This window comes from Monodelphis domestica, chromosome 6 (assembly GCF_027887165.1).
Source record: "Monodelphis domestica isolate mMonDom1 chromosome 6, mMonDom1.pri, whole genome shotgun sequence".
In the NCBI taxonomy this organism is placed as follows: Eukaryota; Metazoa; Chordata; class Mammalia; order Didelphimorphia; family Didelphidae; genus Monodelphis; species Monodelphis domestica.
The window spans coordinates 230,648,585-230,676,369 of record NC_077232.1 but is presented as its reverse complement, the minus strand read 5'-3'; the positions used below and the strand labels follow the sequence as shown (position 1 = coordinate 230,676,369).

General features: G+C 38.1%; 3 protein-coding genes across 5 annotated transcripts in view; 2 read left to right on the top strand and 1 right to left on the bottom strand.

Moving 5' to 3' along the window:
* The first annotated feature begins 3,703 nt into the window (after window positions 1–3,703).
* On the top strand, window positions 3,704–4,410 carry LOC100016236 (putative claudin-24). Its single transcript, XM_001370093.3, has one exon. The coding sequence runs from the start codon at window positions 3,754–3,756 to the stop codon at window positions 4,408–4,410; it is 657 nt and encodes a 218-aa protein (XP_001370130.1). The 5' UTR covers window positions 3,704–3,753.
* Window positions 4,411–6,008: 1,598 nt separating this feature from the next.
* LOC100016275 (claudin-22) lies at window positions 6,009–7,082 on the top strand. The gene has a single exon (XM_001370123.4). It carries the CDS (start codon window positions 6,146–6,148, stop codon window positions 6,806–6,808), a length of 663 nt encoding a protein of 220 aa, XP_001370160.1. The 5' UTR covers window positions 6,009–6,145; the 3' UTR covers window positions 6,809–7,082.
* An 822-nt stretch (window positions 7,083–7,904) lies between these two features.
* Window positions 7,905–27,785, bottom strand: part of WWC2 (WW and C2 domain containing 2) — a 253,145-nt gene continuing 233,264 nt past the window's right edge. For 2 of the 3 annotated variants that reach the window (XM_007496082.3, XM_007496083.3), the window contains exons 22-24: window positions 16,207–16,334; window positions 12,860–13,040; window positions 10,572–10,745 (exon numbers count right to left, since the gene is read on the bottom strand). In XM_007496082.3, the coding sequence (XP_007496144.1) occupies window positions 10,710–10,745; window positions 12,860–13,040; window positions 16,207–16,334 (345 nt within the window). In that variant the 3' untranslated portion in view covers window positions 10,572–10,709. Of the gene's footprint in view, window positions 10,746–12,859; window positions 13,041–16,206; window positions 16,335–27,785 lie in introns of all 3 variants that reach the window. The other variant, XM_001364404.4, reaches the window with a different exon arrangement.

Sequence of the window (27,785 nt, the reverse complement as noted above, 5' to 3'; positions counted from 1 at the left end):
ACTAATTCCCTATTAATGAAGGGCAGCCTCGGTGTAGTGGATAGAACCAGCCTAGAGTCAGAAGGACCTGGGTTCAAGGTCCACCTTGACAATACTGCAAGTCACTGAACCTCTGTTCCAGGCTCCATTCTAGGATTCAAAGTTGTAGAAAAGGTGCCAATCTACATTAATAGGGGGAGTTCCTTTACTAGGGGGTCCTTTTTTAAAGTGATGAAACCACAAGTCCCCACTTCCCAAACATCTTATAGTGCCGTAAAAGGAGTCACATGTGTAAGGCATTTTCCTAGATATGGTGGGGGATTTGGAAAGCTAGGATACTAGCTGTGTAAGACTGAGCAAGTTAATTAGCTTCTCAGTGTCCCAAGTAAATCTCCAAGGCTTTAAAATTGCAGAAAATGTGTCCATCTAGATGATTGGTTTCCTTATTGGGAGTTCCCTATGCCCAGGAAGTCACGAGTTTGATCCACCCTACTCTCCACTCCCAAATATTTGTATAGTGATTTTAAAGGAGTCTACTATCTACAAAGCATTTTCCTAGGTACTGTGGGGATTTAGAAACATATACCCAATGCTCAGAGAGCTTAGAGTCTAGTAGAACAGCTTACAGTTAATTAGAACAATAGACAGAGGGAAATAAACTGAGCTCCAGGAGACCCTTGGAACATAAAGTAGGCAAAGGGGGGCATCCTGGATTGATGCATGTGGCCTCACTGACCTCCGAAAAGAACCCATTCTACTTTTTGGATAGCACTAATTGTTTTGCAATCCCAGTCTTGCTCTCTGGAGTCAGGGGGAACAAATCTCATTTCTTCCACAAATACTTGATGGCTCCAAAGGTTTCTCTCCTCCAGCCCCAAAACTGAATTTATTTTTAGCAAATCCTGAGATGGCGTGAGTTAGAGTCCTCTTACAACCCTGGTCACCTTCCTCTGACCCTTCTAAAATGTGCTATTCAAAACTGGGACAGAACTCCAGATGTACTAACAGTTTTAAGTACAAGTTCTTTGTATAAGTATTCTACAGGAATTCCACATTGGCACAGGACCATCATCTCCCTCTTTCTAGGCATTATAATGTGTCTCTTAAAATCACATCATTTGAAGGGCAGCTACCTGGCTCAATGAGTGACAGGCCTGAAGATGGGAAATCCTGGGTTCAAATTTGACCTCTGACACTTCCTAGCTGTGTGACCCTGGGCAAGTCATTTAACCACAATTGTTCAGCTCTTACTACTCTTCTGCCTTGGAGTCAACACTTAGTATAGGTTCTAAAGTGGAAGATTAAGGATTTAGAAAAAATCCCATCACTTGCCCTCTAAGGTCTAGGCTTGAGTGAATGGAAACAAAAGCCCTTGAGAAAAGAGGGTTGGGTCAACATTATGATTTAATGGACAAATCCTGGTTCTACCAAAAAGTGTGTACACCAGCAGCACAGGCTTTGGTTTAGAATGTAAAATTTTGGGAGCTAGAAATCTGGGAGGCAAGAAAAAAGATAAGACATCGGGGCTGAATAATTAACACTAATATAGAAGTATTAATTCCACAAATAGCCATTCCTTGATTATTTCCAGATCCATGAGTGGAATATTTGTCCAAGTTTCAGGAGGCAGCAGGGTAGGGGAGCCACGGAAAGGGCTAAAATCTAGATTACAAGTTTATTGTTGGAAGGGGCCATTTAGCCTAACTGCTTCTGCAAAAGAGTCAGCCTCTGCTGGAACCCGATCACCAGAGGCAAGCTCTAAGCATGGGGAAGTTCTTTACGTTGAACCAGGATCTGCATTCTTATAATGTCTAACCATAGATTCTAGTTCTTCCCTCTGGAACTATACAGGTGAGTCTAGTTTCTCTTCCAGGGGGCTACTCTTAAAAGATTTGAACCGAATTTTCAAGCCCACCCCCCAGTCCTTCTTTTCTAAATATCTCTAGTCTCTCGTGTGATACAGTTCCCAGAGCATTCTGGATCTCCTTGTCCTCACTCCAAAACAAGAGCCTCAATGTGTCCGCAAAATGACCACCATCAATTGATCAAGAAGACTGTAAGCAAATTACACGGACCTTCTGGACCTGTGCCTATTCAAAGGTAAAAACACGAAAAAACCATTTATTTTAAAATGAAATCACACATAAATAAGGGAGTTGTAAGACTTTCCACAAACATTCACATGAACAAAAAACCCCTTGGTTTTTATTATCTCGAATGGAAAGAAAATGTGTTTGTAAGAAAAAAAAAATCTCGAAGTAACTTCCTAACCCTAACCCCTCTACAAGTTTTACACATATTAAATAAACAAACTGAGTCCATCTCCCCATGGTAAGACCTCATGGAAGTTGATCTGTATTTCTTTGAAAGTATCAGCAATTCGTTGTGAATTAATTATATTTAAGACATTTACTGTCTGTGTGACCTTGGGCAAATCACTTGTCTGCCTCAGTTTCTTCATTTGTAAAATGAACTGGAGAAGGAATAAAATAAAATTTCATGCCATTAAAAAAAAGCATCAGCAATGTAACTGGCCATCTTTTGTGTCACCAGTTCAAGGAAAAAGAAAGGAAGGCATCTGTGGCAAAACTTCTTAAGCAGAGAATCCTCTTTATGGAATTCTTTGCCCCATTTGGGTCCACGAGGAGCTGCCTTTCCTTAGGTTTGAGCTGCATGCACAGAGGCACCTTCTACCAACAGCACCATTTGCCTGGGAATTTGGAGCATGTGGCCGTTTGGTTTGCTGGTCCATAAAGACCTATGTGGTCATGTGAGGAGTTTTGTTGCCATGGGGTGTATGACCTGCCTAAAACATAAATGGAAGCCACAGAGAGGTCAGCCCCACTTTGGTTATTGTTTTCTGGCTAGGGCTCTTGATACCTGAAGCATTTTATAGACCACAAAATTATGCACAAAACAAAGCTAATTATGGACCCAAGAAGAAGAAAATGAGGCTGAGAAGGGGAGTTTCCTTTACTCCGGGCCCAAGCAAACCAGTTGGACATTTTTTTAAGGGTCTGGAAGCTGAAATTCATTAGGTGCTATTTATCCCTTTGCTCAGTTACCTTTATAAACACATTCATGCCTCTTTCTCTTTAAAGTAAGAATGTCACGAACAATCTTTCGGAGGAATCCCTGAAGGTAATGCCTTGCAAAAAGCAAACACTTCTTTGGCTAGCAGGCACCAACCAAGTGCCAGAGATACTCAAGAACTTGAGGTGGGAGTGGGGCAGGAGAAGGAGGGGTTGTGTAGGTTGAAGAAGTCAGAGAAGCATAAAGATTATAGACAAACAGTCTACCTTTCTTTACAAGGCCTTGTTTTACATCTCCGAAATCTCAAATTTAGCTATTACAATGAAGTCCTGTTGCAGAAAGAGCTGGCTTTTTTTTATCACCACTTAAAATCTAATTAATCCATATTGAAGCACAAAGATTTCTGTTGTATTTTAGGGTGAGGGGTCATAGAGCCTCCTTTGTTCATCCTCAGACTTGTAATCATCAGGCATTGGGGATATAATTTTACCAAGCAAATTGGAAGGTAGCAGATCAAATCCTTATCAGAGAACCCAACTCATGGTTTTAACAGAGTCCTTCGTCCTTTACGTGAAACCTTATATTCAGGAAGAACAAAAATGTTATTTCAGCTGATCCAAAGGGTTAATGGCAAAAGCTTATATTTGGGGCAGCGATGAACCAAGATCATCTTAGAACCATCAACTACTAAAGATAGCAGCTCCTATAGGGGAGCTACTGGAAATTTTAGCATTTGTGACAATGGTTTTAGTCTTCAGGAGAGTAATGCAATTAGTTGGACTTGCATTATCTTTGCTGGGATGGGTTTTATCCTGTCTTACAACTTACTTGCCGCAGTGGAAGATTCTTAATTTAGAGCTAAATGAAATGGAGAATTGGACCCTGGGACTCTGGCAGACTTGCGTTTTCCAAGAGGAAGTGGGGATGCAGTGTAAGGATTTTGATTCATTCTTGGCTTTGCCTACTGAGCTGAAGATCTCCAGGATTTTGATGTTTCTGTCAAATGGATTTGGAGTTCTGGGCCTGCTGGTGTCTGGGTTGGGTCTGGATTGTTTGAGGATTGGAGAAGGGCAACGAGAGCTCAAGAAACGGCTGATGATCCTGGGAGGGATGCTGCTGTGGCTATCAGGAATTACAGCCCTCATTCCAGTGTCCTGGGTTGCCCATAACACAGTTGAGGAATTTTGGGATGAGACCATTCCAGATATTGTCCCCAGATGGGAGTTTGGAGTAGCTCTCTTTGTTGGCTGGGTTGCTGGATTTTCTCTTCTCCTTGGAGGGTTTCTTCTAAACTGTGCAGCCTTTTCAACTCAAGCTCCTTCGGGCCATTACACGGTGGCAGAAACACAAGCTCCGTGTCCACACCTGGAAGCTGGAAACCTCAATCCTAAAGCATAGGACTTTTTGCAAAAAGGGGAGAGACCTGTTCTAGTGTGAAAATGTGATGCAAAAAACTTATTCTTATCCAAGTCAAAGGCTTCTTTGTTACTTAACAGTCTCTGCAGCTCAGATTTTCTCATTTGAGAAGTTGATTTCCAAGCAACATTTTTCCTCCCTGGAGAAAATGAGAGGAAACCTTATGTTTAAGAGAAAATCATTATATCTAATGAGATTTAGAGGTGGGAAAATAGTTTACTTTGGTCTGCTAATACAAATGAGAGTATTCTGTTGGTGGTGCAGTAGTCAATTCAGCTCCTTATTCTACAGTAACCTTTAACTTTGAAAGCTTTTTGTTGCCAGTTAGAAACTAATCAGCTTCTCTTTCTTTAGGAAATCAACCCAGATTATTAAAGTATTCTCCACTGTATAATTACACCGAAGACTGATGCTACAGTATTATTTTCTACAATCTTTACTTTAGTCTCTTGAGTAGTTCAATATTACCTGAACACTCAACAGAAGGGTTTTGTGTCCAACAAATTACCAGGCACCATTCCTGGTGGTGGTGGTTGTTTTTTTTAATGAGACTGAAGACTTTTAGAACTAATATCTTCTCAATTATTATACATACTGGTCAGCCAATCTCCCATCCCTTCCACAAAAAAGTTAGTGATTTAAATCCCCAAATAATCCTCTGCTGGTTCATTTGTTCCAATGCAAAACCTCATTACTTGCCCTCGATAGCCAGAGGGACTTAAAACTCTGCCATGAAGAATCTGTAAAGATATTAAATCTCTAACTCACAAACTCTCTTTGTTTCAAACAGGGGCTCTTTACCTTTTGTCTGTCGTGGGTCCCTTTGGCAGTTTGGGAAAGCTCATGTGTGCTTTCTCAGAATCATGTTTGTGCAGAAAATAAAATGCATAGGATTATAAGAGAACCTAATGATAGTGGAACATAATGATCAAAATATTAAAAAAAACAAGTTTGTGGACCTCAGATTTAAAGGCTAAGAACTCCTGGTTTAAAGGCAAATTCTTTGCTTAAACACATGCAAAGAAAACATTAAAAAATATCCCTTGTGCACAGAGGCACAAATGGGACAAACATAGAGAGGAAAAATAGAAGCAATATTTAATTTGCTATTATATGAAATATTATATTAAAACAACGAAGGGATTAGACCTGACTTAAGCCCTATGGAAGTTCGTGATAGGTCTGATTTGTTCAAGAAATATTCCTTCTGTTGCTCTTTGTAAAGGCAAAAGCACAAAACACCACAACATGCTTGAGGAAACATGAGATTTGGAGCAGATTAAATCTGACGGGGTGAAGTTAGCAAGTAGTAGGGTGGGTCTGATAAACAGTACAAATTTTTCTCTTTTCAAATCTTTCTGACTTGCAGAAAGAAAAAAAAAAGCATAGCCACTAAATACAGTGACCAGGAACCTCTATCACTTAAATTTATTTAAATAACAAACTACTTTCTGCAAAATTGAGCCAATAGGACATGAATATGACCTTGGCCACACCTTGGAATTACTGGTTTGCAGCATTATTTCCCTATCCTTTTCTAAAACCTATTCAACATAATATCAAACAATAGTAACTCTGGCAAGCGTCCTTCTATATACACAAAGAAAAAAAATATTTCAGAGCTTTGCATGTGATAACACAAGTGTCACTGCTATTCACAGCAACGACGGAATTTAGTACAGACAGTACTAACACTCACTGGACTCAGCATTACAATATGGCTTTACTTTTTAGAACTGTGGCCCAATTAATCGGACTTTCACTATCTTTGCTGGGATGGATTTTATCGTGTCTCACAACGTATCTGCCAGAGTGGAAGAAACTCAACTTAGAGCTAAATGAGATGGAAAACTGGACCCTGGGACTCTGGCAGACTTGTGTGATTCAAGAGGAAGGAGGGATGCAGTGTAAGGATTTTGATTCATTCTTGGCTTTGCCTACTGAGCTGAAGATCTCCAGGATTTTGATGTTTCTATCAAATGGATTTGGAGTTCTAGGCTTGTTGGTATCTGGGTTGGGTCTGGATTGTTTGAGGATTGGAGAAGGGCAACAAGGGCTCAAGAAATGGCTGATGATCCTGGGAGGGATGCTGCTGTGGCTATCAGGAATTATAGCCCTCATTCCTGTGTCCTGGGTTGCCCACAACACAGTTGAGGAATTTTGGGATGAGACCATTCCAGATATTGTCCCCAGATGGGAGTTTGGAGAAGCTCTCTTTGTTGGCTGGTTTGCTGGATTTTTTCTTGTCATTGGAGGGTCTTTGCTTAATTGTGCAGCTTGTGCTACTCAAAAATATCCATCCTTCAGTCCTTATGCAATGGCAGAAATTCAAGATCCAAGTCAAAACCTGGAGATGAAAAATACTCCCCTGAAAATCTAAGACAAATGGACCAGTCTCTCTCAAACTCTTCTCTACCAGAAACTTGTTCAGCTCTGGATTAGGTAGGATTATCCACTTCACAGTTGCTCTTCATTTTTCTACAATGCATTCTTCCTTTGGCCATTAGGGTTTTAAGCTGCAATTTTCTTCCGAGACTGAAAAAACTTTTTCATCTTCCATCCTGAGACTAAAACCAATGAAGACTTAATAGTGACCATGCTCATTACATTTGATGAGTTGCTCTAAATTTTAAAATCCCTCGGTGATCGCACAGAACTGGTAAATAAAACATTATATTAGTGTTTGTCTATACTTAAGGGTGTTCACCAAATGCCCAACTGAATTGTACCTGCTAATCATTGAAGCACCTTGTGTTTTCACATGATCTGTTACAATGAAACCACAGTATAAGGTCCATTGCACAAACATTTTCTTTTTATCAGTGCCAATTTTTTTTTCACATTCAAAAACATTTTCTATTCTTAAAAGCATATTAAGGGGGGGAAGGTAAGATGTTTGATGAATTTTTTGAAACCACTAGAGGCTTCATTGCCTGTGTTTATATGTTTACAAAGAGCCAGTCACTTTTATCAACTCCTTCCAACATGCCGAGAACAAAGAAGGACAATTGTAGGATGTACAAGGTACTGGTGAGCTCTTGGAGACCAAAGAAAAATATGCTCAAGGTTTCATCAAGTGAAACATGTTTTGCTGGTAGTTTCTACTGGTCTCCACTCAAGGGTGTGTAGCTATCATAGCCCACCACCCACTATGGTGCAGTTGTCAGGGGCATTTATAGAACGATACTGAACACCGAAGCATTGGGGCTCTTTGCCCAGGATACACCGATATGGATTGTGCTAGTTGGTAGCTCATTTTCTGAATGAAAACCTATCTAAAAATTGTGTACTCTATCAGTAATTCAGCTTGACCTCCTAAGAACCATTCAAAAACAAATGCTGGCATGAGGACTTTTTAATAAACACGTCCATATTTGCCATGTAAAGATATCATGAAAACTCTTCTGTCTCAGTCAGAGAGGGAGACTTTATCTGTACAATATGACGATGGAATAAAATACCAGGCAATAAGCATCTTTGTTAAAAAAAAAAACTGTATTTTTCCCCCAATCACAAACACACGCAAAGTGCAGAGACAAAAGTTAATCTATGTGATGTATTTGCATACTTTTACAAACAAGACAAATTAGAACAGAAAACACATTCAGAATTTAACCTGATTAAATATTTAGTTCAGTCCTGAGCATTTGATATTTAATAAAGTATAGATAAAGCAATAGCAAAAAAAAGATTTTAAAAAAGGAATTGATTTGTAGTCTACAAAATTCGGCTAAATGATGTTCTTTTGGCTAAGAATAATATTGTTCTTGTACTGATATGTGAAACTGTAATAACATACTGATAATTGAAACGAGATCTAAATATTATATTCGTTATACCCCTTCAAGAGTAAATTCTACTTTTTAAATAATATTTGTAAAATTAAATTCATATTTATAATTTTTGATCAATTGACTAACTTTTTTTCCCTGTGAATAATTTGGGTTAGTACAAAAATGACAAAATTGTTAAAAGCTGCCTATAAATATGCATTTAACATTATGGCTGATTTTCAAAGTGAGGGAAAAGGGATGTGTTAAAAATCTTTGTCCTTCATTTTTAAAATGAGTAAATTTTGAAATCTTTAAAAAACTTGGCCACTCTTATTAACATTTAGCCTGAGATAGTTTCTCTCTTTACCACTCCTCCGAACCTTTTAAAAAAAAAATCATATATAATTAACAGCTAACATGGGAGGATTTGTAAAGCTAAAAATGATCCAATATGGCCTCTTTTATGTCAGACATTTTAAATGGCCAGAACTGAACTATATTAAACAGAACATAAATAAAACTGTAAATAAATAAATGAAGAAAATAAAATCATACAGCACAACTACACATCATCCTAAACACATTTTACAGAATTAGACTAAGAAGTTGAAAACAGTTGACCTTCATTTAACCTCACATTAAATAAACTTCAAAACTTTTGCAGTTCACATTTGACCTTACAAGAATGAATGGTGTTTATTTTGTGTTGGTTTTCACATGTCTTAAACAGATTGAATTAAGTGGACAACCTTGGAAAATCCTGGCTCACTCACTTATTCAAAGCAAAGTAACATCCAGTTATGTCATTTAAAAAGAAATTGCATCCCTTTGCTTTGAATGAACTGATTCATCAACAACCTAAAAACATGACTAAGTGGTCTTTGTGCATAAATTATTAGGACAGAATTGCTGACCCTGATTTTTGATGACACCAAAAAAAAAAAAGTTCAAGATAAAGAACTTGTTTGCAAAGATTCTAGCTTAGGAATAAAAGCATTCATTCAGAACCTTCCTGAATGGGAAACTTTCTTTTTTTCTTGAATGTGGTTTTATATGCCAGGCAAAACTGATATAGGTTCTTCTCATATGAAGGTTATTGAAATATTATTTCATCAGAAGTAAGTGAGAGGAAAAGAGGCTGACCTTCATCTGATTTACATTTGCATTTAGTGTCTTTCTTTTAAAGCCTGTCCTTTGCTATATTGGCTATATTCAGAGCATGCTTCTTTTAAAAAGGATCTGTGTAGATAAAGTTAAAGATTCCGTTGTGATGAACACCTAACTTAGATTTTTTTTCTTGATGCTTGTTTATCTGGAACTAGATTAAAAGCAAACAAAGAAACACAACTACCGAGATGAATTTTGGCCAAATTAATAAAAACAAAACTCCCAACTTCCAAACATTCTTAACCATAAAGCATTGGTTCAAGTCCCCTAAAAATGAGGGTTACAGCCTGAATTCTGCTTTGGAGTTACAATTTAGATCCCAACGAGATATCCTGGTACTTTTGCCTCCTTTTAAAGTTGGGACATTTTCTCTAATTCATGAATTTTGATGTCATTAGAAATGAGGTCACACCACATTCTTGTAGTTAGAAATACCATGAGCTTATTATGGCAGAACATTACTGGTGCCTGTAACAGTGATTCTACTTGGAAGTGAGTGGCTAGGCTGTGAACACTTGTGTGAATTCAACCTCAAGTTTAAAAAGCGGCTGCCCACTGGGTGGCTGGATTTTCCTGAAGTTGAGATATTTGCTATCCTCCTTCAGCATCCTCTTTCTTTCAGTGGAATAAGAATTCACAAGATATTTAGTGCAGCCCCAAATCCTGCACATTCACAGAGTTCTATTGATTCTTGCACTCAGTACTCCAATATGACTGTTTTACTTAGACAAATACAAAAGACCAAAAAAACAAAAGCAACCAAACCCCAACCCAAAACTGCTTTCAGGAAATGAAGTATTATTCCATTATAAGAGATAGAAATTGACCCAGCACCTGTTTGGGATGGCCTTGCAGCTCTGGAAAGAAGCTTATTAGACATGTTTGACTTCAAAGAGTTACACTCTTCTTGTATAAAAATATGACATGGCACAGTTGCCATCTTCACAGTCTACTCACTTGGAAACAGGGGAAGAGAGAAATCTTCTGAATACAGTTATTTCTCGACAGTGCAGTTCAACAGGGTACACACTGGGTATTTGCCTCTACTCCATCTTTACAAAATAAAAGCCCACATGCAATGCACATATATACTGTACAACATCTGTGCATCAGAATAATTCCATTTTGGACATTCAATTTTTTTCCTTTTTTTTAAAAACATACAATTAAATTCATGGTATTTTACAAATAAACACATCCACAGTCTGATGCAAAAGAAAAGAGTTGGTTATCCCCCACCCCCAAAAAAGGTCACCCCCCCTTCACCCGCCGCTGAGTGAGGCAAGTGGGAGAATGATTCAAAGCGTAATTTACACATCATCAGCTGGCAAGGATGGGATGCTAATCTTCGCTCTGGTAAAATAGGCAATCTTCTCCCTAGAATCAAAAGTGAAGAATAAATAGACTTAAATGATATGCTAAAAAATTTGTGTATGTAATATCTAGAATAAGAGCTCCATTGCTTTATTAATAAGTTTCCATTTTTATTCTCTTCCACATAAAACTCCCTTTAAAAGTTTATTAGGTTGTTTTCTTTGGGTTTGTTTTTAAGAATAGGGATGGAGATGATCAATGATGGTTTATGTTGAATATCTAGAGACCAAACTCAACACCCCCTCCTAGAATTTTCATTAATTATAATTTTTTGACATTAATTAATTTTGTTTGCTTTTTATTTATTTTTAAGAAATTTCTAAAATGGTTAGCACTTTCTTCTAGGTTTAAGAACATGCAGAGTTAGAGCTCAATACATTAATGATCTGTAATTTCATTGGTGAAAATAGTCCCACTGTATCAGGGTTTCTTTACTTAGGGTCAAGAATTTGTTATTCACTATGTGGATAATTGGTTTCTTCTGTCATTCTATGTGTTTGTATTTTATGCATTTCAAAACATTATTCTGGGAAGGTCTCTGGGCATCACCAGACTGCCAAAGGGATCCATGACACACAAAAGTTAAGTCAAGTACCACTATTTTATACCAATAGAGATTAGTCTACAAGAGTTATTACGGCTGAAAGGAAAATGGATCCCTTCCAGTAGACATTTTTCTCATAATAAGCCTCTGTGCAGGCAATACACACACAGTCAATAAATATATCTTTCTAGTTCAAAAGAACTTTCCAGAACTTTTGTTCTGATATCAGAGCCTTTGAAAAGCCAGGATCACCTCCACACAATGATGAGCCATTGGGAAAAGAATTTAGAAGAGAGTATACTTAAAAAGAGGGATAACAGTATGTAAGAATTTCTCAGGGTATGTCATAATGGCAATCAAGATATGTCCCTTAGACTAATGCCATGCTGATAAGAGATAACATGGTCTACTTGTAAGGAATAGAAACTATTTTATCTTAAAGCAGGGGGTGGGGGTGGGAGGGAGGGCTAGAAACAAAATTGATCAGGAAAGGATAAGGAAGAAAGAAGCAAGATCAATTTCAGAGATGAGAAATGTAGAACAAGAGAAAGAAAGAAATATCAGGATTGCAAACTTATCAAGGATAGGGGCACTATCTCTTTTTTTTTTCTATGAAATTTCCACAGAGAGCATCATAACAAATACTTAAGTGCCTCTTACATGAAGGTGGGACAGGAAATGAATAGGATACAAGAAATGGAAGGTGACATGGAACAGTGGACACAGTGCTTAGTTTAGAGTGAGAATAAACCTGGGTGAGCATGCCAGTTTGGATGTCTCTAGTGGTGAGACTTGGTCAATTACTTCTCTAAACCTGTGTTCTCATCTACAAAATATAGGTACCCATAATAACTACATCACAGAGTTGTGTTTTTGTGAGAAAACATTTTTGTAAGTTTAAAAGTGCTTTATAAATCTGAGTACATTACTAATAATCATGTCATTTTTGCAGCCTGTTAGGATATGTTGCAGAGTCTCTACTGTTTTCTTGCACAATCTACATTAATTATTAAGTCTAGGCTCCTTGAAGGAAACGTCTAATTTCTGCCATATGTTTGATAATTCATCATTAGCATATTGTTGGCTGAATTCCCCTAGACGTGCCCAAGAAGGATCTGCTGATTCTACACTGGGATCTCAGCTCCTTCATAGGCTCCATCCAGAAGTAAACCATGTTCAGTTATGTTGGACAAATCCAGTGGTATATACCTATTATCAGCTTTTACTCCTGCTTGGTAAAGCAACATCTGCTTGATTCGAAAGTATTTCTATGAGTCTTTAGCCTGTTTACCATGTGCTCTGAGAACAACTGTCAACAAGTCTTCCTTCTTGTGATGAGGAAGCATGCATCTTTCCATAGCTGCCTTAGTGACAGAAGCTCTATCTTTCATTAATACTATATAGGTTTGGGGTAGATTGCATAGGCATGAATTGCATTAAATAAGTTATTCTTCATGAGCTTTGATCTTAGTATGCCAGGAAATCTCAACAGATACAGTTATAGTTTTCTCCTTGATAGCTTCATGTTTAATATATCTTAACTAGAGGAGCTAAAGGTATTTCTAAGGGTCACCTTTGTTCTCTCGTTCAGTTTGCCCTCTGGATTCATATTGAAGCCTTCTGCCTGTCTTTCCTTGGAGGTTGTTAGGAATTTTGTATTTTTCAGGTCCACATGACATCCTGGTATCGTTGGGTATTTTCCATGAGAAGAGCTATTTGGTTTGTTTTTCACTGTATTCATAAAACTGATATTCCTGTGCATTAAGCAATTACAGAGATGTTTTGATATGATGTTCTCTTTAATATGGAAGCCATAATTCATTCTATTTATGAGATTTGCTCATAGTCTTAAGGCTAAGAAGAACCATCTTTCCCAAACTTTGCCACCTTCAGTACCAATTGCCCTTGATTGGCAATCCTGCTTTCAATAGAGGGCAATTTTCTATTGTCATCATACTGGGCTTTACCTTCTATTTTGGCAGTACATGAATAAGCCATGAGTGCACAACTGAGTCAAAGGCCTTGAGGGGATCAATAAAGACAATATAGATGTGAAGATACTTTTGAGAGGCTGATTCAGTTATTGCTGAATTGATAACAAGATGTCCTTTGCAATTCTGCAATTCACTTTTGCTCTGCATCCAATATATGATTTATTAGAAGTGCTTATATGTATAGGATGCATCAACATTTTGGTATGTTTTTAAGGAGAAAGAGATTAAACTGTACTAAAACTTTTAGGACACACACATAAGTGGCAAATGCTTTGTATAAGGTACATATACTGGATAATTACCTGGGATTTGGAAGATTCACTGCTCTGATGGACAGAAGGTTTATATCTGAAAACCCAGCTATGAGTTTCTATGCCTAGTTCATCATTCATGTACTAAGTGAAACATTTAAGAAAATAAAGATGGATCCACCCAAACATCCCCACCACTTTCCAGTTTTGAAGAGAAGATAAAGAGTTTCTGTTACTTCTCTTTATCTAACTATTCTGTCATTCACTATATTACAAATGTGCAAGCTGCTTCATGTTAGGGCCAACCTGGTTCTTCATTGCATTGGAATCTTACATCTTAATAACCCCTTCAATACTCTATGATTCAGTGGTACTCTTTGCTTTTCCTCACACTAGACAATCTACCACCTAGTTCTGGACATTTTTTTCAGATTGTACCTCATGCCTGAGATTCTCTCCCCTTTCTTTTCTCCTCTTGCATTTCCTGGCTTCTTTCAAATTCCAGCCAAAAATGCCATCTTCTACAAGAAACCTTTCCTGGTATTTCTTAAAGCTGGTAGGTGCCTTCTATTGGAGATTACCTCCAATTTCTCCTATCTTTCTATTGTTTAGTTATTTTTCAGTAATGTCTAACCCTTTGTAACCCCATTTATGGTTTTCTAGGCAGATATACTGCAGTGGTTTGCCATTTCCTTCTCTAGCTCATTTTACAGAGGAGGAAAATGAGGCAAACAGGGTTAATTAACTTGCCCAAAGTCACACAACTAGTATATGTCTGAGGTCAGATTTGAACTTGGGAAGCTGAATCTTCTTGACTCCAGGCTGCACACTCTATCCACTGCACCACTTAGCTGCCCTTATCTTATATACATAGTTGTTTTCATTTGGTTTTCTTTCTCCATGATCAATTCCTTGAGGGCAAGACTCTTCTTTTTCTTTGTATCCTCAGAACTTATCGTGGGCACTTAAATGTTTGTTGACTGAATGTTCCACTAGCTGTTCTGACTTTTGCTTTCAACTAACAATTAAAGTAATCTAGAATTTTCCATAATCTTTTGTTTTAATCTTCCTGGCATGTTTATTTTCTATTGCTTTTAATTGAGTAATAGGGTATATACAAGTTTTCAACTGAGCCTACCAACAACATACTGCTCTATAATTTCCTTCGAGCTTTCTGCAGGTTCTCAATGGTTCACTCAAGTGGCTTCTATCTTGATGGTATTTGATGCCTATTCTTAGATAGATACCTTTCTAGTTCCACCTTTCCTCCTACATTTCTTTCTTTGGCAAAGGCCACTGAATATAATATTGTGGGCAGGTTTAGAAATGTTTCTATACTTTTGGGACAGACAGCTAGGTGGCTCAGTAGATAGAGATCCAGGTCTAGAGACAGAAAGTCCTGGATTCAAATGTGGCCTCAGCTACTTCCCAGCTGTGTGACCCTAGACAAGTCACTTAACCCCAATTGCCAAGCCCATTCTGATTTTCTGCCTTGGAACCAATACTTAGTGTTTATTCTAAGATCGAAGGTAAGGGCTTAAGAAAATGTTGTGAGAAAAATATTGATTCATTTTGGGTATAGTAATTATATAATAATAATGATAATAATAATCACTATTCTAGGGAATGGCTTGTAAATGACAGTGACTAAGAAGGTGATATAAATGAAAGATTTTTAAAAGATTGATAGACAGTATATGAACAATATGGAAATATGTATTGCATGAAAGCACTGGTATAACCTATATCATATTATTTACCACCTCAGGGAGGGAAAGGGAGAGAATCTGAAGCCTAAAATGCCAGAAGACAATTGTCAAAGATCGTTTCTACATGTAACTGAAAAAACATAAATAAATCATTTTTAAAACGAGATTACTGGGGGCAGCTGGGTGGCTCAGTGGTCTGAGAGCTGGGCCTAGAGATGGGAGGTCCTGGGTTCAAATCTTGCCTCAGACACTTCCCAGCTATGTGACCCTGGGCAAGTCACTTAACCCCCATTGCCTAGCCCTTACCACTCTTCTGCCTTGGAGCCAATACACAGTATTGATTCCAAGATGGAAGATGAGGGTTTTAGAAAAAAATAGATAAAAAGAGATTACTCAATGGCGAAGCTATGGAAATTCTCAAAGGTCCCTTTCATTTTGACTCATTTCAATTCTAGATCACAAGAGAACCTGGGTATATTTGGGGGATTTGGAGATTCTGGCTGGAACACCTGCACCTTTTGTTCTTCCAGACAGGATAATGTCTGTGAACTACAAAAGAGATCACAGCACTGGGAACATGGCTTTGTCTTCATCTGAGAGACCTCTCTCCTCCCCCTTTACCATAAAACAAAGAATTTCTGTGCTTTCTGGTACCCAGAAAGGCAGGATTCCTTCCTGAGAAGTCTCATTGTAATGAATCAGAAAGACCCAGACTTCAGGGATAAACAGTATTTTAGTAGAAATATGACAATTATTAGTATTTTTTTTTCCTTTGCTTATTTCACCTTCTGTCAGTGAGAAATTCTAAACAAGGGTCAGGAGAGGTGATTCAGTTGTTAAACAATGAACATGGGAAATGGCACCAACCTAATGGAGATTCCTAGAGGACTCAGTTTCTAAGCAGCTCTGGAGGTAGGCACTGACAAAGGGGGAAGAGAACAGCAAATGAGGGCCTGCAGAAAATACCTGAATGATTGCACCTGGAGAGGCACTTTTTGGCTCTGCTCCCGAAGCCGACACACATCCTTGGAGACCTTCCTCATCAGTTTCTCAGCGTTCAAATCCCGCTTCTGTTCTTCCTTGGATTGTTCAGCCTGGCCAGGGGAGAGGGAAAAAAAAAATTCTGGTAATGGGAGATTCTCAGAGACATATTAGAGAATGCTAAAGGTTGTGAACTAAGGTCAGTAGAGAAAGCCTCTTTTCCCCCCCTCAAAGTATAAGTGATTCAGGAATGGAACTGAAAAGGGGAAGTCACAGACTAAAGCTGGAGACCTCAATTCCACTGAGATTTCTGCATTTTTAAATCTGGGAGAGGGAAAATGGGGCCACCACATTTTTGGAGGAAGGCAAACATAAACTAATTGTTAGCAGATATACACTAAGACTTGTACATGCATGTGTTATGTAGAGATGTTTCCATATACATATGTGTGCAACTCAACCTCAGGGAGAATCCACACAGCAAACTCATGAATAATCTTCTGTTTGACTCAATTCCTCAAGCTAAAAATTACTTTAAGCAACCTTTAAGCTTTCCTTACAGAATGTAACCCAAGAAAAGTGTTGAATGAAGACTCCCCGGCATGAAATGAAAGATTTGTGAAATTCAAACCTACTTGGGAAATCTAGACAAGGACTGCTTTCTTTCTTAAAAATTGGTAACCATGATTTGCTTGTAATCAAGGAGCTACCCAGTTAGTCAAACAAACTAGCTCATATTGAGTATGAAGGGAAGGAAATTCTCATTCTGTCTGTCTGTCTCTCTCAATATTTAAGGATTCATTACCAATGTTATGGGCTAAAAAGAGCTCACAGTCATCAATCAATAGTTCTTTATACATTGAATGTGTTTCCAGCTGCCCTATAACCTCCCTGAGTCCCACCTATGGCCCTCACAATAGGCATATACCTTTTCTGTACTGTAAACCTTAAAATTTCTTAGACTTATAAATGTTGGAAATTTCACCATTGGGAAATTTCATACTTGAAAAATTTCCTACTGATAGTCTATTGGAATGTGAACCCCCCCTTGGCATGGGAGGGTCCCTCTCCTCCCTACTTAAGATTACGTTAGGACAGAAACCTTTTGCTGAACAATGGAAAGGGCTTTGACCTATCCTTAAGCATAGAACAGGAAGTTCTTTGAGTCATGATTGATTTTAGAATTGATACAATAGAGATACTTGGAATGACAGAACCAGGTCTTGGAACTTACAATCTCCACCCTACTCAGCCTAACAGGATTTAGGAAGGGCTGCAGCAAAGGATCAAGATTTAATTATTTGAGAATATGACCTTCAACAGACATGTGCAAAGCCACAGACCTCTGGGCGGTCCTGGGTTAAGCTAGAGCCACCATTGGCACAGGGAAGACATGGACAGTGATTGGTAGCTGTGAGAACTGAGGGGAAGGAACTTGGATGGTTTCCTTAAAGATAGCGGGGTCTGAGGACTGTAAAAAAAATCATTATTTAAATTGCAAGTTTAAATTCCTTTTGAGAAGAATTTTAGGTAAAGAAAGATGATACCTCTCTGAATCCAGAACTGAACTGTTGGAGAAGCCACCATGAGGAAGCCTCCAGACCAGAAGTTGCACAAAATTGAACTTTGGGTGTGGTTGATTGAACATTTATTTGTATGTATACTTTTATGCCAAAGGGGACTGCCCCCTAATGGCTTTTTGTCAATGTGTTCAGCAATTATTGGTTTTATTCTTTTTTCTCTTATCCTCACATTATTGTAATCTTTAAATTGATTATGTTTTCATGATCCTTTGGAAAAAAATTAATTTTTTTGCAAATGATCACACGGGGGAATGTAAAAAATAGACTCGAATACAGGACTACAATCCCCATGAGCCTTTGCTCCACTTCCCCAGAATGCCTTGTAATCTCACCTGGGCCGAGATCGAGAAGATATTTAAGCAAAGGCTTTTGAAGGGCTCGGGCTTTTTGGACTTCCGTTTGGAGCAGAGGCGTCTCTTCCATGATGTGAGGTTATTTTGTCTAGGCCTCTGGCCTAGGCACATGTTTCTTACTTGTATATTCTTAATCTTTAACCTTTAATAAACCTCTAAAAAATATAGTACTCCTTGCAGAGAGTAACTAATTTCTACCTGCCTCAGTCTCCCCATCTCCCCTAAATTTTAATCTTTACAGGACTGAGGTGGTTGGAGAAGTTTTGCTCTGAGAGGTTGTGCTCTGAGAAGCTTGCTCTGAAGGAAGCTGGAGGTGGAGGCCCCTGAGACTGTTTCTCCATTTTGGTCATGTGAGTGATAGGGACTGATCTCTTTTCTTTGCCTCAGCTATCTAAGGGCTTGGGCCTTTTGGCCCAGCAAATCTGTAGTCTTTCAAAGGCTTCATTTAAGTTGACTCATTTGTTGTTTGTTGTGGTTGCTGCCACTACCCAAAGGGTTAATGTTTCTGATAATTTTTCTGTCTCAAATCGAGAGATCTGAAACTTAAGGACATATTTCACTCCTACTTACTCTCACCATATTTAAAAAGTCATCATGCCAATGGTATTCTACTCAGGAAAGGCCACTGGTGAGCCCTACTGCTAACTTTCCCCAAGTACTTCTTAAGTGGCTTTTGTAATCCTGAGTTTGGGCAGCTGGTTGAAAGATTGCAAGGAAAAAAAGAAAGAAGGAAAGGAAAGGAAGAGAGAGAAGGAAAAAGGGAGGATGAAAAGACTTTATTAAGTACCTACAGTGAAAAAAACTATTGTGTAGAGGATGCCCATCAATAGGGAATATAGCTAAACAAGCTAAGGTATATTATAATGGAATACACTATGGTATAAGAAATGATGAAGGGGGAGGCAGCTAGATGGCTCAGTGGATTGAGAGCCATGTCTAGAGACCAGATGTGCTAGGTTCAAATCTGACCTCAGACACTTCCTAGCTGTGTGACCTTGGGCAAGTCACTTAAACCCCATTGCCTAGCCCTTGCCAGTCTTCTGCCTTAGAACCAAGACTTAGTATTGATTCTAAGATGGAAGGCAAGGGTTTCGAAAAAAGAATGAAGGAGATAGTTTCAGGAAAAACCTGGGAAGTCTTATATGAACTGATGCAAAGGGAAGTGAACAGAACCCGGAGATCATTATATATAATAACAGTAATATTCTAGTGATGATAACCTGTGAAAGACTTAGCTACTCTGATCTGGAACAATACAACAATACAACAGCAATTCCAAAGGACTCATGATGAAAAATGCTATCCATCTCTGGAAAGAAAATTGATAAAGTCTGAAAGCAGATTGAAACATTTTTTTACTTTCCTTTTTCTTGCTTTTCTTTCTGCAACATGGCAAATATGGGATTTTTTTTTTTGCATGATTTCAACATGTATATCACAATGCTTTGCCTTTTCAATGGGTAAGCGAAAAGGAGAAAATTTGGATCTCAAAAATATTTTTAAATGAATGTTAAAAATAAAGAAATACCATCCCCTCAAGAATCTACTCTGTGCCAGGCACTTTATAAATATTATCTCATTTAATCCTTGCAACAATCCTGGGAATTAGATGCTATTATTATCCCCTGTTTTACAGTTGATAAAAGAAGCAAGCAAAGGTTAAATGACTTGCACAGGTTCACACAGCTAGTAAGTATCTGAGGACAAATTTGAAATAAAGTCTTCTTGACATCAGACTCAGCATCCACTGTTACCATGTAGGTAGCTGTTATATCTGTGTAACAAAAGACTCTTTACCACAAAGTCAACGGGCAAGGTGGATAGGTATTAGTTTGTCAAAATTGGTGTCAGGATAACCTGGATTTAAATCCTGCCTCTTGACACATAAAGGAAATTTACATGGAGTCTTTTAAATGTCAGTTATTACAATTACTTTTAATAGGAACCTTGTAACTTCTTGAAGCCTGGCTTTTTCCTTAGCCTTTATTTCATTCTTTCCCCTCCACCTCCAAATCTAATACAAAGAATTGTCTAGAGTTAATTTCCAGCAACAAAGTCAACTAAGATGGTGGTTCTAGTTGTGTAGTTATAATAGAATGAACATTAGCTATGGTTCTACAAAAACTAGGTTCAGACCCTGAATCTGTTGTTTATTATTAAGTTTTCTCCTCTATAAAATAACTAGGTTGAATCAGATGATCCCTAAGGCACCTTCTAGAGCCAATTTCCCATGATCCTAGGAAGAGCAATTTATTTATTTTATATAAATTTATCTTCCCTCCTTTTCAATTTTCCCTTGTAACAAAGATTCATCTTTTTAAAAATATTAACAAAATCAAACAAAATGTTGATTTTGCCTGATAGTATGTGAAATATTCTCCACCCCAACAAAGAAAGTTACAGAAAAATATCAAAATTAAGTCAAATGAATATATCTGGTTCACCCAATTTTAATGAGGAAAAAAACTGGAGTGGTCTTAAAAGTTCAATATTATAACATAATAATGCATCTCTCTCTCTCTCTCTCTCTCTCTCTCTCTCTCTCTCTCTCTCTCTGAATAATAACCACCACAAAGCAATCCTGAAGTATTCTGGACATCTAGAAAGGATGGTCTAGGAAGAGGTGTCAAAAACAAGGCTCACAATATGGCCAAATGCTGCCTGCCCTCTTTCTTATCTGATTTTAATGTGCTTATGAATTTGTTTTGTGTGTGTGTGAAAACATGAGGTTTTCTAAGTCAATATGTGGCCTGAAAAGGTTCTTCATTTGTGGCCTCCTTTTCTATTTTTTTTTTTTAGCTTTTGCCTTCTATCTTAGTGTTAATTCTAATACAAAAGTACAAGGGCTAGGCAAACAAGGTCAAGTGACTTGCCTAGGGTTACACAGCTAGGAAGTATCTGAAGCCAGATTTGAATCCAGGATTTCTGGACACGCCATGCCTGGTGCTCTAACCACCGAACCATCTTGTTGCACCCCCCCCTCAATTTCTATTTGAGTTTGACACATCTAATCTTGGGGATACTCATATTCAACCAGCTTAAGGAACAACATGAAATTATTCAGGCTGGTCAATTTATCATAGATGTTGTTCTTTATCTATCATTGGTCAGTTGGACATGGCTCTTTGGGCTGCTTTTTTCCAAAGTGGTGATAACTGTGTACTCCACTAGACCTCGGGGTGTCCAATAGATTATAGGTATATCTGTCTTGCTTTTACATGTGGAATGGATCTCACAAACTTGATCTTATCACCATGTCTTAATCATTAATTAGCAGAGAAAGGAGGTACTTGTTCATGGAAGAGTGGTATAGACCCTACATTCTGAGTGCACACAATCATTTTTCCAAGAATCATTCAAATTTTCCTCTTTAGTAAAGCAACAATTCTCACTATCTGGTTTTGGGACCACTTGAATCTCAAAGAAATATTAATTTTATTTATACTTAGTTAATTATAATTTCATAAACATGCCACTTTTAGGAGAGAAGAAATGCCACAAAATAACAGTCAATATTTACTTTAAAAGGTGGGAAGCAAAAGTTTAGATTTTGAAGCATAAAACATTCTAAATCATAAAGACGGTAATGATAATAAAAGCTAGCATTTATGTAGTACTTTAAAATTATATAAGCACTTTAAAAACATCTCATTTTATCCTCACAACTGGAGGAGTACTATTCCCATTTTACAGATGAGAGAATGAAGTTAACAGAAGTTAAATGATTTGCCCAGAGTCACACAGTTGATAAATATATGAGGTAAAAATTGAACTCAAGTCTTCCTGTCCTATCCACTACAGGATCTAATTGCTTCTCTTTCTGACTGGGTCAATCCAGGAACTCTCTTAAAGCAGTAATCAAAACTAAAGGTGTTGTTATTATAATACTACACAACTTATAAGATTTCTAATATGTTTAATAGTCAAAATGCTAACTTGGACAAGAACTCAAAAAAGAAGGGACCTGTTCATTGGAGTAGATAAGAAGACTACACTGGTTTTCCCAAAAGAAATTATTTTTATCAGGAGAGATTAATAAAAAACCTCACAAAACCCGACCCCAGCTTTTATTTGTTCAATTCCATCAGAAGGGAATTGTGGCTTTCACCCCGTCTTTGGAATAGCTATCAATCAGCACAGCAACTCACAACAATGAACAGAAAGTACATGGTTGGTGTTGAGAATTTCTACTATTAGAATTTTTGTGGTTACTAGAACATTACTTTGAAACTTGGTTTCATTTGTTAAAGACGGGATAACTAGTGGTGATACTATTGTATACCTTGTGATACTGTCCCAGTGAATGAATCCCTTTTAACTCTTGCTACCCCAGTAGAAGCCGCTCACCGGACTTAGCTCCTCTCCATGTTGTCCTAGGACTAAAAGGCTGAGGCTGACTGCTTCTGGGAATCTACTCACTGCCCTTACTCAGTCAGTGCTGAGGGACCTATGTGGCAGGGTCTTGACAAAGTCAGAGTATCTCAGCCATCAAGCAATCCAGGGCAATTCTGAAAGACTTAAGACAAAGAATCCACCTCCAGAAAAAGAGCTGATGGGGTCATCGGAACCTCTTTTCACTGTAGTTTCTTTGTGGTTTTAGTTTTATGTGAGTATTCTCTTAGAACAGTGACCAATATAGAAGTATGGTTTGCACCAGAATACACATATCATCCAGATCAATTCGCTTAGCATTGCTAGTGTCAACATGGAAATCTAGAGATCCCCAGTTTATTTAGTTGGGAGGTAGAAACCCCCTGTTTTGACCTTGTCACAGGAGAGGTTTCCCCTGAGGGAAGGTCCCACTTCACCACAATAAACATCCAATTCAGCTTTGGCTCAGTAGGTAGCCCATCAGTCTCAGCTCCACAAGCTGAAGGTCCCGAGTTTGATCCCATAAGGAGGGTGTGATATATGGAGAAAGAGCTACTTGACTTCAGATAGGGTCTGCCCCCCACCTGAAGTGGATGTTTATTGTCTGGTGAAGAGGGATCTTCCCTCAGGGGAAAACCTCTCCTGTGCAAGGTCAAAACCGGGGGTTTCTACCTCCCAACTAAATAAACTGGGGATTTCTATATTTCCATGTTGACACTAGGAAGGAGGAAGAGAGGGAGAGAATTTGGATCTTATAATTTCAGAAAAGTATGTTGAAAATTGTCATTACCTGTACCTGGAAAAATCAAATATCTTAAACCAATAAACAAATAGTTAGAGAATCCAGAGAAGCTTGGAAGGAATTATAGGTGAGACCGATTTGTTTGCATAAGCCATCCTTTGTAGAGATGCAGGGTGGCAGTGGCAATTCAGTCAGAGGCCTCCAATCCATAATTCAAGGAAGTTCATAGGTTTAATAAAAGAGGGGAAAACAGCAAAGGCTAAGGAAATGAATAAGCAAAGGAAAACTATTACTATTACTATTAGTATCAGGAGAAAAAGGCCCAAGTTAAGATGGACGTGATGAATTGAAATGTAATGGGGAAATAGTTAATGAAATAAATAAAAAACCAATAAAACATAAAAGATCACATTTTTTAAACCAAGTCATTACATGGTCCACAGGAATCCTTGTGTATGGATTAATGGATCTGCTTTCTATTTATGTTTGACACCCATGAGTTAAGACAATGTTAGGCTAAAATTCCAGAAAAGAATAATTTTGTATTAGATACAAGTTAAATATCCATGGTAGTGCAGAGAAAGGGGAAGACAGTGAGGATGAGGGGAGGAACTACTAAGTGCTCATGGGAATAGGTTACCTCCTAAACACTCAGGAATCAAGAGATTGGCAAGGAACCAGTAGAGGGCATGGGCTGGTTATATGTAGGTATGTAGAGAGGTTGTGTGATGCAGTGGAAAGAACTCATTTGCCACCAGTTGTTCTGCTTGGCTTTCACTCTGGCATCATCATCATGCACCTCCCCTCTCCAGCAGAAGTTCATTCCTGGGAAACTCATCATCATGGAGATTGCTTCAGCTTTATTACTCAGGCCTCCTCAGTACCCTCAGTGTTTTCTGCCCTTCTTATTAGAAGAGGGCTGGAGGGCAGAGCAAACAAACTCCTCCCACAATTTCCCTTTATAGAGGGTTCAAAATCCCAACCACCTCTTTTTTTTGGCTAGGTCTTTGCTTGGTCAACTCCAATATCAGAGCATCCCCAACAGGATATCCTCTGGTGCTCCTCCACCCCCACCCTTCTACTTTTCAGTTTCTCTATGTGTCTGGCTTTCCCCAATTAGAATGGAAGTTCTTTGAGGGCAGAGACTTTTTTTTTTCTTATGTTTCCCAAGCACTTAGTACAATGCCTTCAATTAAAAGACTGCATTTTAATTTTGGCTACACCATTTCCAAAAGGACCTTGGACAAGTCCATTTAACCTCATTGTATTTCAATTTCCTCGTTTCTAAAATGACCCAGAGCTAGATCTATGAATGGACTGTCTACAGGAACCCAGAAAGCAACTAGAATGCTTAATTAAAAAAAAACAAAACAGACAACTGAGATGATAAGGAGTGAAATTAGGATTCTTGATAAAAAAGAAACTAATATAGAGTGAAGTAAGCAAAACCAAGATAATGTACCTGATAACTGACATGGGCACTGTACCTCCAGAAGCTCGGGCAAACTATTATCAGGGAAATTCCTTTGCTCCCTTACATCTTCATGACTCCTAGCCTAAAACATCCAATGACCCTGATAGGACCCTGACTTGATTGTCCTCCTTAGATCCTCCTTTAGAAGATTTAAGATGGACAGAGAGATGCACCTCCAGGCTACACCTCGATCCTATCAGGCTACATCTCAGACATCTGTCTGTTCCCTAAAACTAAGGAATCTTTATGAGGGTCATCCCCTATGTCTCCAGGCAGACCCCAGTCAGCTGACCAACCCACCCCACCAAATGCCTGAGTGAAGACCACTTCCACGCTATGACACAGCATTTGTTGCAAGAGTATAAAATCTCCAGAATTGATGGGTTCTGGGAGCAGCCTTGCCTCTTGCTGTTCCACCTTGCTATCCTCCTGGCCATTCTCAACACTACTTTCCTAAATTAATAAATTTCTCTTTTTGTTTTTAAGCTAAGTTTTGGAGTCTTTCATTCTTGCAAAAGGTATCCTTCCCGAACCCCAGGGGTACACATCTGAACCCCCATAACATAACCACATCAATACAAACAGAAAGGGAAACAATTAAACTGAAGGTTATGGAATTATAAAGCTTTGCCTCAGAGATGACTTGAGAAAATTCACTTCCCTCTCCTCTACAAAGTGTGGCATTAGGAACTTGAAATATCATACAAACTATTGGCTATAGTTGATGAATTGGCCAGTTTTGCTCAACTACTTTTTCTCTGATTAGTTTTTTTATTCTTTAGCATGAAAAATAACTGCTAGGTAGATAGAAATGCTAGGAGAGAGGAGAATATGAGTTAGGGTGATGTAAAAACAAAAGAAGTCAATAGAAATAAGATTTAGAAAAGAAAAACTTAAAACAGCTCAGTACAGAAGCAAAAAAAAATGTTAGCAAAGGAGAAGTCAGCTTGGGGGAAATTCAAGAAACAGAACCAAATCATTCAATTATATAACAAAAAATTAGAGCAAAGTCAAATGAATGAAATTAAAAGACCATATAAGAATCTCTCTCAAAAATAACTGACCCAGAAAACAAAACAGAGAGAAATCACTTGAGAAGTTTTCCATCAGAAAAACATAGTCAGACAAAATATTTGGATACTATATTTAAAGAAATGATTTTTAAGTTTTGTCCAGAAGTACTGAACCAGAGAGCAAAATGAAAATTATACTAAAAGTCTACCACCTGGGAGAAATCCATATCACCCACCAAAAGAATAGGACTGCCAAGTTCTAGAGCTTCTAGGTCAATGAAACCATAAGGCAATAAGCCAAGAAGAGTCAGATCAAATACAAAGGAAACCCAGTCACAATTATGTAGGCTTAGGCATTAAAATCAAGAAAGGACAGGAAAGAATGTAATGATACAGTAAAGGTAAATAACCTACACCAAGAGAATCTTTTGTTATAAAGGTGAATATAGAATAGGGATTTTTGATAGAACTGATAACTTCCCATCACTTCTGAGAATTCCTAATGAGAAAATGAATCTTCAATACGCAAACACACTGGTCAAATTACTCAAGGCAAGAATTTGTCTTTGCCTCAATTGTATTACTTGACAAAATGGGTATTAATCATTTAAGATTTTCATTTGAGGAAAAATGAAATTGAGCGCTATACACTTGCTTCATCATGAATTCTAGGTTCTCAAAGATTATGCCAATGAAAAGAGCAAAAATTCTGGTAGGTATTAAATGTTAAATTATGTGTGTCAACTAATTTTTTTTTGGGAACCCCAATTTTGCCCCTGTCTCCTGAGAACTCACTCCAAGGGAAGTTCCAGACTCACCCATTTCAGACTGAATAATAGACCTTAAGGTACATAAGGATCCCAGTTCAGGTGGAACTAGTAGACCTAATCAAATGTTAAGTACCCTTTTGTCCTGATAAGTTTCTTCCATTCTATCAAAGCCCTCTCCCAGGTAGTCCAACTCTTGGCTGTACCTTTCCCTTGGTATCTATTATAAAGTATCAACCTCTCCCCTATGATCCTGTCTTGGATTTCTCATTTCCTTGTAGTCATGGTGATGCCAATCAATCATACTTCCCTGTCCTTAGTTCCCCAAATGGTATATCAGTTCCCCAAGTTCTATGGTTCTTCAGAGAATCTTTTCCCATTGATCCTACCAGAGACACTGTCCCCAAAGCCCCAGGGTTTTGACTATGTGTGGTTTTTGGTGCTTGGCTTTGTGATAGTGACTGATTATTATGGATCTATCTCTTTTCTGATTAAACACTTGATTTTTCTGACTACTTTAATAGTTCTGTGTTTTTACATGTTGACATAAGTCATCTAACAAGCTGGAAAGACTCTGTGTATGGGTCAATGAACAAACTCTATATCTATAAGATTGGAGATTCTTATCAACAGACTGACCTTCAGACTGATCACCTTGTAGCTACAGCAATCCTTAAAGACTTTCAGCTAAGTTATAGAGGAGTCTGTGCTGGTGGAAAGAAGACACCTAAGGATGGATTTACAAATCACTGAACTATTGAAGTATTTTTCTTTTATTTGACTCTAGCTGGAAAGATGATCCCAGTGTTAATTTTTAGTTTAATAGTCTGGATGGATCCATGGTCTCATAGATATAGGTATTCCTTCCATTCAAATTGGTCCACTGGTGCCTTCTTGTCTGTGCCCTGCTGTAACTCACCCACAAAGCTCTAAGAATGAGAGAGGTTTCCAACATCCATGGATACCCTTGAACTATCTGCCTAACCTCTTACTCTTAATCTATTTAACTAATCCATCTCATTTTCAGATCATATGTCCTTCCTAATGTCTTTGATCCCTCTTTCTTCAAAAGAAGGTAATTCCAATGTTAATGAACTCTGTTTCCTCCAGCAGTTCCTGACCTACTGTTACAGTGGGCACCAAAAAAGAAAGAAATGGCAAGATGCAGGACTTTTATACTGCCTTTAAAAAGATTCTTTCCCTTGATCACTGTGGGTTTCCATCTTTTTTACTCATTGTATACAACTCTAGAGTGTTCCAG

What these genes read in the sequence shown, in the direction of transcription:
- LOC100016236 (XM_001370093.3), top strand. Translation starts at nt 3,754, where the DNA reads ATGGTTTTAGTCTTCAGGAGAGTAATGCAATTAGTTGGACTTGCATTA.
- LOC100016275 (XM_001370123.4), top strand. Translation starts at nt 6,146, where the DNA reads ATGGCTTTACTTTTTAGAACTGTGGCCCAATTAATCGGACTTTCACTA.